We start from the raw sequence: 10137 nt of genomic DNA, 5'->3' as shown, positions 1-10137 counted from the left end.
TACATTTGCTGTTATGTTAAACTTATATTAAAGTTTTTCTTCATTACCCATTCAAGCCGTCTCCAACTACCTAGTTTGCCATTTGCATTTGGATTATATCTGATGGAATGCCTCCAACACTTTTAGATGCTATGACCACAGATATTTTCTGTTACAAGTTACTGTGTAATGACAAAGATGGCCAAAGGACAGTTCTCTTTCTGTTGTAGGTTAAAATTTCATAATACACATATCAGTTTTGGCTTCTGTACTAATTTTCATCATTGTTATATAATGCTGATTTAATTGCCTATATACAGTTGATGTAATTTATAGTATTAGTATAAGTTATTTGCTCAGTTAATGTTTATATACAAGAAAGTCTCTAAATAAAAGGTTTTTGTTGATTTCTTTTCTTTATGTAGTTCAAACTGGCCCCTTACCTGGATTACCATCTTTTGTTGTATGCTTTCTCTTTGGCTAATTTCATTTTCTGCTACATTTGGGAGGTAAGTTTGTTGCTCTTATTTTATCACATTTCAAAGATAAAAAACCTTGGTTATTTAAAGTGTATATATACATATAAAGTGAACATGTTCTCAAATAAGCACATAGCATGATATTTTCAAGAGAATGTCATGTCATTCACATACAGAAGGGGAAAGAAATAGCTCCAGTAGAACATCCAAGTATCTGTTAACCATTAGCTGTGCAGAAAATAAATTTAAAAACTGTATACATAGGTATTTATTAAATAGAATACAACTATCAACAAATTTAAATTTTTAAACATAATACCTTTACTTCAACATATCATCAATTTATTTAATTGCCTAAAAAAAGTAATATAAATGACAAATAATTCCAACTCAAAGAAGATAAAATTGGAAACCATAAAAAATAAATAAAGGTACTGTGAAAGAAAAAAAAATATCTTGTCAATAGTTGAGCAAAACTACTTTAATTAAAATGTTGAATAAATATTATAATTTTCCTTCATGCAACTTTAACTAATGTTGTTCATGTAGGTCTTGTGCCGGTTTTAGTTATTAAAGTGCTTCAAGAGCTTGTTCAGCTGGTAGAGTACTAACTTGTTAAGTGGGAGATACCAGGTAAAATAAAATATGCATTAATAGGTACTAGAATAACGCTTTACCTCAGTAGTAGAGTACTAACTTGTTAAGTGAGAGGTACAACGTTTAATTCACTCACTTGGTGATGCAAAACTGGATTATCTTAGACTCTGTACATGTTTAAACAAGTTTTGTTCCTCAAAATACGTTTCAAGACCTAATTTCAAACTATACATGTAAGTATTGAATCTTTCTCTCAAATTGTATGTGATACTTTAGCGAGGAGTATCTTTATTGTGTATGTAAGTCTCCTGTATCATGAAATCAAGCCGTATGTGCAAGTTTTTTTTACTTCACCATGTGTTGTTTCTCAGGCTTTATGAGTAAATCTTCTGGTTTGCTGAGTTTTTTTATGAGGTTGGGTATGTTAGTCTCTTTTATAATCAACTCTTTTTTTTTGTAAGGATTTTGGTGCCTATTTCAGGAATTTCTCTCTATAGATTTATATGTAAATGAGGATATAAATTATTGTTAGATCAGTCCTACAGAAGATAACTTACCTCTTACATGTGCATCATCACTAAATCTATCCACAACAAGATTACTTACTTATGTTTGTTATTATTAGATCAATTATACAGGTGATAACTTATATATATATTTACATCATTAATTTTATAGAGAATCATTTATTTCTTGTATTATTAGATATAGTGATATATATTACTGTTAGAACTGTCCATGTTAGTTTAAAACAGAAACAACTTTCCTTGTTTTTCAGAAATTTTTTATTCAGGAGTTAATTTTTGCAAAAGTAATGCCACTTATACGACGGTTACGAGGACCAATTTATTCCTTTGAAAAATTAGAAGAAGAACTAAAAAATAAAAACTGGCCACCTGTAGGAAGATCAGATGATGAATGGAATGGTAGGGTATCTCATAATGTTTATCTTAGATTTCTCACTTTTCTTTTTTAGTAGATAGTAGAAATTATTGTATTTCCTACATGCCTCAACTACAAAGTTACAGAAATATGAAGTTAAGAAATTTAAACATCCAGAACATCATGTATCTTCTTTACTGAGTAGTACACATACAGTAACATACACTATATACTACAGTACGTGTATCACAGTGGCGTAGACTACAGTACGTGTATCACAGTGGCGTAGACTACAGTATGTGTATCACAGTAGTGTACACTACAGTATGTGTACCACAGTGGTGTGAACTACAGTATATGTAACACAGTAGTGTACAGTTTTAGACAACTTGAAATATTAGTTTAAGTGATATTACATTTACTTTACCTTGAAATTTCAAAAAATGTATTATTCTGAAATTTTATATGGTCTATAAAGTGTCAAAATCATAAAAATATTTGTTACATAAATTTACCTAGATACTTTTGGTATTACGATAATCCACTCAATCCCATAGATCTTTTTTCTCACTATAAATACTTTGTTAATATAATATAGAGAATCAAACTTATTACCCTTATCATAAGATATTACTATTAGGCCTATTAAATTTTTTTAGAACACTAAATTCATTATCTAGTCCCTTAGGAATGTTCAAGACTTAGAAGAGTATTCCAACTATACTATATTGCCATATCCATTCCCAGTGACGTGTTTCACTCAATCCAAAGCTGTTAAGCCTGACTGGAATACAACCAACATGGTAGTGGTCAGATATGGTAAATATATTGTGATTGGAATACTATTATTATAAACTATTTAAAATATACTCATATCTGAATCTGTTCATTCAAACTTGCCACCAGAAATCCCCTCCAATTATATAGTGCATGTTTTACTTCTTATAATTTAAGTAGCTCAGTTAAATGTGCATTAATAATAGTAACAAACTTTTTTCAGCTTCCTACCAAAGTCAAAACAGTGAAGTTAACATAGGTATCACGCAAAAATTGGAAACAAAAAACAATATTTCTTCCCAAAGAGACAGAAAGTTTTTACGGAATGAACTAAAAATAGCTCAACAAGAACCTGTAGATGGCAGTCGACCCACTGTTCACCTTGTAACATTTCAGGATGGATCTCACCAAGTTGCCGCCGACCAACAACACTCAGGCTCCACGTACGATAGTCATAATTCTTATGTTTAAGATTCTAAATAAGGTAAAAGACCCAGTTCTTCTGCTTCAGAAGAAGCTCATCATTATAGCTAGTATGTTAAACATCTATGTCATGATGAAAGAGTTTGGACTGAAACTGGGATTTATGTATAATACAATAATTTTGTAAATTGTTCAACAGTAGGTTACACACATGAATTAGTAAATACTGAAACAGACCAGCATCTGAAGAGTTTTGCTATTAAAAGATCTATGACTCACTCAGAATTTTTTCTTTGATCTGAATAGATCATCATCAAACTGCAGTTCAAACCTTAAGTATTAAAACAACAAATAAAATAATCTTAAAATACCTAAATGGAAAAAAATGTAAAAGCATTCTTCTTTAGACTAAATCATAGAGAAACTAAAATCTTTTTAAAATATGACTGATATCTTGAAACAGAAAAGATAGAAGTGTGATTATCAAACTTTAGTTAAAATTTGTAATCAGAAACATGAAAAATTCGACTCTTTTTAAATATTTACTTGTTTAGCTTTTACATACCAATCCAACAGCTAAGAAAAGGATTTCCCTAGAAACTATACTTAGAATATTTAGTTCTGTTTTTACACAAGATATTTTACTATCATATTATAAGATAAAAATGTATCCTTTATTTTTATATAAGCAATACTTAAATATTAAATGTGAAAATATGATTTAAATCAAAAATAACATTTTCATGTTCTTAAACAACTGTTTAATCTTCACATTTTAGGTAATGTTTACTTTATATATGGACTTTTCTGTATCAATTGTACGTTCTTTTCACTTGCTTTTAAAAATTAGAAACACTTATGTGAATTAATTGTTGTCTGAATCCAAACACTGGTTTGACTTTAAGAAATAAATACATTTGGGTAGGAGCATTGATAAGCGACTTTGGACACTAGTACAGTTTTTTTCTGATTGTGCAACTTTTAATACAAGTATTTAACGATATTTGATATGAAGAAAATGTGAGATGACAGTAATCAAGGCTACTTTTATGGAATACACACATGAATGATTAGTGACATGTTATATCGGTGTTCAAGCAGAAAGCATAGTTTGTTCTAAAGATCCAAAATGAGCTAACTTAAACCAGCTAATTAATTTATATCAACAACTATATATGCAAGACAAATCTTAATGCTAAAGAAATACATCTGTTGTGATTATTTTGGTAACTTAAGGTAGAACCATGTCTCATCAGGAAGGAATGACTGCTACCAGATGTTTGAGTTATTTTTCAGATATCATCTTGGCAATATATAAAACAGTATTGAAGCAAAAAGACTATTTAGATTGTTTAGAATTAAAATTTTGTAGTTCTAAGGTTTTTCAGAGAAACAAAACAATGAAACTACATTGATGAAGAAAATAAAAGCTGTTATAACAACAGTGTGTTATACTTCAAAAGTCTTCTCTTCTCAGTAATGTGTGTGTTTACTGTAACTAGGGGCTAGAAAGTGACAGAAACAGTAATGATGGAAAATATATTGCTACTTATAATAACTACTTAGCTACCTAACTTGATGTTTCAATAATCAAATTGGGATCTCATAAGTACACAATTCTATCTGCAATATTCAGATCCTTCAAAATTTCTAATAGCAGAGAAACAATCTTACCTCTTAACGATTGAATATAATAAGTTTTTCGTTATGAAAAAGTATTAAGAACATAAATAATGAAGTCAGGTGGTTGTACATAATCTTTTTATGTAAATAAATAATATCCATTACTGTGTTAGGAAATCTGATCATTAACAATGATTGCACATTATTTCTTTATTAAATTGGTAATACCAATACAGTACTTTGTAAAAACTTATCAACAATGAAGTAAGTGTATGTATTGTCTTCAATATTAAGAATTACTATATACTGAGACTTAAAAGTCACAAAACTAACAATGAAGCTATAAGCAATAAAAATAATATATAATCTTAATGAGCAATACACTGTACAGGCAGTTTACTTAGATATAAGAATTTAAACTGTACATGTGAGTGAACAAAAATTATAAACAACTTTCAATAATTCATTAAAAAAATGTGTTATTACCACCTGAAAATATATTGGCACGATTAATAAATCACCTATCTTTAAGTTGTCACTGTTCTGTTCTACATTGTGGCCTAATTAATAAATCATATTTCCTTAGGTTTTTACTGTTCTGGTTTACATGGTGGCCTAATTAAAAAATCATATTTCCTTAGGTCTTTACTGTTCTGTTCTACATTGTAGCCTAATTAATAAATCACCTTTCCTTAGGTTTTACAGTTCTATTCTACATGGTGGCCTAATTAATAAATCACCTTTCCTTAGGTTTTTACTGTTCTGTTCTACATGGTGGCCTAATTAATAAATCACATTTCCTTAGGTTTTTATTGTTCTGGTTTACATGGTGGCCTAATTAATAAATCACCTTTCATTAGGTTTTTACTGTTCTGTTCTACATGTTGGCCTAATTAATAAATCACCTTTCCTTAAGTTGTTACTGTTCTGTTCTACATGGTGGCCTAATTAATAAATCACCTTACATTAAGTTGTCACTATTATGTTTTACAGTTGTTGGTCAGGTTAACAAGCCACCTGGCATTAAGTTGTCACAGTTCTATAATTCTCTTTAGTATTGTATGTTTGAAAATAAAATTTAAAGCATTTTTCTTCTTTTCTGGTTTAAATAACAGATCAAGTTCTATCATTCAAACATTTTTTGTAGTCTTTATCTATTGTGAATAAAATTTACGTTTTTTTAAGTAAAAACTGAATTTCTTCAAATTAAAATTGGGATCAAGAAATCTTTTACAAATTACTGAATAAGTTCAAAGGCACTTTCTTGTTTTTTTTAAGAAATATCATCAACCTTACAAAGCAAAACTGTTTTAAGTTTCATTATAGTTATTTCAGATTATTATGGTCTATAACTAGTAAAATAGTAAAACAAAAACTATAAAAATGTTATATGTTATAACAGTAGCATTAAAAATTGTATTCACATAGAGAATAAATGGTACACACTTGTGATGTAACTTAAAGTTATAAAATCAGAGATTTGGGCATCTAAGACATTGACATTCACCTTAACCCCAATGCTGATACTGGACATCTACAGTCACCTTAACTATGACTATTGTATGATTTAGGTAGTAAAGTTTCACTATTAGAATTATGTAGTAATGTCTCACCATTAAACTTATGTAGTAATGTCTCACCATTAAACTTAAAACATTTACTGCCACCAGTAATATTAATAATTCCTACCCTAGCATCAACTACACTTTTCTTTTTTTACATAACTCAGGTGTCTAATATTTATGTGGGTAACTATACTATGTTTAATTAGCTCATTGAAACCACTGGTAATATGTCACACAGTTCACAACTAAAAGTGGGGCACATGGCAGCTAATGTATTAAGTAGTAAAATGACTAAGGTAGTAAAGTTTCACTCTTAGACTTGTTCAGTAAAGTGTTGCTGTTAGACTTATGAAGAAAAGTGACTATATTAGCCTTAAGTAGTCAAGGTTCACTGTTTGACTAAGGTAGTAAAGTTTCATTCTTAGATTTAAGTAGCAAAGTGTTGCTATTATGCTTAGGTAGAAAAGTTTCACTATTTGACTAGGCTTGTTCAACAAAGTGTAACTACTAGAATTATTTTGTAAGGTGTTGCTATTAGGCTTAGGTAGTAAAGCATCTATATTATTTACTTAGAAAAAAGTGTCACTTATACACCTTCTCAAATATGTTTCACTGTTAAACTATACATGCATGAAAATGAAATGTATTAAAAGCATTTCACCACTAAATTCCACATGTAAAAAATTATTATCCATTAATAACATTTTGCTATTAAACTCTACATTCCTGAAAATAGGATCTATTAAAAACATCACACTATTCTGCATTCTTAAAAACAGAATCTATTAAATATATTTCACTATTACATTTTATACTACCAGTTATAAAATTCATCAGTCACATTAGTATGGGCTTCATTAAGGGTTATGTAAATACAACTATATAGTTTCAAACATTTAATTATTTTTGTTTCGCTACTAGAAATTTACATTAATTTCTACACCCTTTTTTAAAGGAAAGTTTGTATAATTAAAAACATTAAGACAAAATATGTATTAAGCATTTTTATTAAAATCTGACTAGAATAATACATGTTTAATTAGCATACAAAACCTTTCAAACTGCATATTTGTTATATTTAAATTAATAACCCTGATACAAACTGATACATTGTCATGAACAAACCATACAGTTTAAATCATTATTAAAACAACAGAGATGAGTAACGTTCCCATATGTAATATTGAAATGGCAGAAATTAACAATTTACAAATTAAATTTATGTATTACATAAAATAAAAACATTTTTACAGATTCTGAGGTTTAATTCCCTAAAAATGTAATGTGTGTGCACGCCGTAAATTTCTTTTTAAAATATTTCTAACTTCATTTATATTCTTCTTCAATACAAAAACAGTATTTGTTAAAAATGCATTTTTACAATGCTCAGTATTTCTTAAAACAAGAGAAAACAAAGACTTCTAATTTTCTGTGTTTAAAACCTTGTATAAGATACTTTTCTCTACATTTACTTGTCATCACAAATTTTATATGACTAGATAAAAATAATACAACATGTGCAGCTTCTTAATTACTATGCTAATCCATATATACAATATATTTATTTCATGCCATTTTATGAAGTAAACGAAAAATCTCATATTCAATGATCTTCATTACGATAAACATCCTTTAAAAGAGGAGGAAGATGCTATGGAAAAAATATCATGAAACCTACAAATGTTCCAATTTTAAAATATATGTTGATCTTGAAACTTATAATTATTGTTCTATGCAAGCTAATGTCCACATATACTGGAAATTTTTATTTATTTAAAAGCTGGGTGCAAGTAAACAACATGCTTCTAGGAAGTTTACTCAGCTGGAAAGTGTGATGCACACAAAAATGTACTTTATTAGATTCACACCTGTATTGGAAACGTTTTTCAACATTAAATTTAATGCTTAGATCAGAAGTATTCCCAAAATAAGCAAAAAACAAGATTAATGTAAACCTACCCCAGAACTTGTACTAAACAGAAAGGCTTCTCTTATGTATTATGCATACACACTTTCTCCATTAAAAAAAATACATGAGAACATGTGAATTTCCATCACTAAAACTAAGTACTCACATTATACATGAACATATTACTATATGAAATTTACAGTCTACTTAACTATGTAAACTTGGGGTTACATCATTAAGTTACTCTTTGTCTTTAACATGTATTTAGTTTTGTAAACATGAACCTCCTTGCTTTAACCAGTCTACTTAACAATGTAAATAAAGAGCTGCATCATTACATCACTTGCTTAAGTTAATTAGTACATTACAGTTAGTCTAACCAAATAACGTGGCAAACCTACAAATAAGCTGGGCCTTATAATGCTCTTTTGTTTCACTAAAATATTTGAAGCTAGTCCCCAAAAGTTAATTTCAGAGAAATGCTTTGAACGTAAAATTACAACCAATTAATAGACAAGGATTTATTGAACTAATATATAATGCCTGCAAGAAAGCATAGCTTAAATGGTGTGTGTTAAAATGATAGAATAAGGAAATTTCAAATGAAGGGCATGAAAACTACAGCAAATGCTTTGAGGGTCGTAGGTAGTATCCAATAAAATGTAAGTTGAAGGTAAGAACATATGACAATGTCCAATAAAATGTAAAGTCATGTGATAACGATATCAAAGTTACATGTAAGGATATAAAATAACATCCAATACAATGTTACATTAAAGGTAAGGACACATGACAATGTCCAATAAAATCAAGGTCATACTGTGGTTTCAAAGTTTATTAACATATGGTAATATTCAAGTGGAATGCCAGTCATATGATAATATTCAAATTATGATATCCACATAAATTAGGGACATGCAATGATATTCAAGTGCAATGTTAGGTTTAATATTCAAATATATGAATAAATCACAATATACAAATGTATAGACAAGATGTACCAATAAAATTAATTTAACCTAAATAATTAAACAACTAGAGATTCATCGACATCACTTTTGTATAACACATGATGAAATGGAAAAAAAATTGGGAATATCACAAGCACTCAGAGCCATCTGAAGACAAACTTTAGCTGTCATAACTGACAGTTGTTTTTGTCATATGAAACAGACAATTACAAGACAGAAAGATAATGGGTACTAAAAAGATAGAACTGCTAGTAAGCACACTAACTCTGAGCAGAATTAGGAGTTCTACATTAGTCACAAAACATACACACACTGGCATTGTGTATATTCAGAGCACAATAAAGGCTTGCACATTAGAACACAAATCTTTACACAGTACGATAATGTATGTTCAGAGCACAATACAAAGTTCTACATCAATCACAAAACTATATTCATTATGTACATTCATGAGGGAGTTGATGACTAAACTAGAAGGTAACCTCAACAAACTGAGGGATTTTGAGATCCAGTACTTGTCTTTTTGAAATGAGAAACTAACACTACAGCAAGACCTGAAAATGAGTAAAGAAGGTGAGGTTTCACTAGACATCTTCTCATAAAACTATTAGAAATATAAAAGAGACACATACACAATAAGCCTATTATTCAATCAAACCTACAAAAACTTTACCATAATGACTAGAACCTTGAGAAAATGGAATTTTACATTTTATAAAATATGAAAAAATATTCTTATAAAAAACACTAAGTATTCACATTTTATCAGCTATTATGGATGGAAGTGGGTAATCAAAACCCACAATGATGCTGCAACAGACATCACAGTATGCTGCAAATCTTACTAGACTTGCAAGGTTTGGAAAGGCTGTGGGATGCTGGCCTACTCTCCTCCTTATGTAAGTTTTGCTGGCATTCTAGGATCTTCAACT

At 29.2% G+C, this 10137-nt stretch overlaps 1 protein-coding gene and 1 long non-coding RNA gene across 4 annotated transcripts in view; one reads left to right on the top strand and one right to left on the bottom strand.

Annotated features, from left to right (window-relative positions):
• The window catches only part of LOC106470919 (probable cation-transporting ATPase 13A3), a 69126-nt gene extending 63199 nt beyond the window's left edge, over positions 1-5927 (top strand). For 2 of the 3 annotated variants that reach the window (XM_022399565.1, XM_022399564.1), the window contains exon 26: positions 3735-5927. In XM_022399565.1, coding sequence (XP_022255273.1) covers positions 3735-3862 — 128 coding nt within the window. In that variant the 3' untranslated portion in view covers positions 3863-5927. Of the gene's footprint in view, positions 1-404; positions 489-1833; positions 1976-3734 lie in introns of those variants that run through there. The other variant, XM_022399566.1, reaches the window with a different exon arrangement.
• Positions 5928-8427: 2500 nt separating this feature from the next.
• Positions 8428-10137, bottom strand: LOC111088720. The gene is made up of 2 exons (XR_002613151.1): positions 9965-10137; positions 8428-9759 (listed from the first exon to the last, which is right to left on the bottom strand). It is a non-coding gene; the product is annotated as an uncharacterized LOC111088720 (long non-coding RNA).

The sequence above is a fragment of the Limulus polyphemus genome, unplaced genomic scaffold, assembly GCF_000517525.1.
Source record: "Limulus polyphemus unplaced genomic scaffold, Limulus_polyphemus-2.1.2 Scaffold4293, whole genome shotgun sequence".
In the NCBI taxonomy this organism is placed as follows: domain Eukaryota; kingdom Metazoa; phylum Arthropoda; class Merostomata; order Xiphosura; family Limulidae; genus Limulus; species Limulus polyphemus.
The sequence above is the reverse complement of the archived record's forward strand: the minus strand, read 5'-3'. Positions and strand labels throughout refer to the sequence as shown.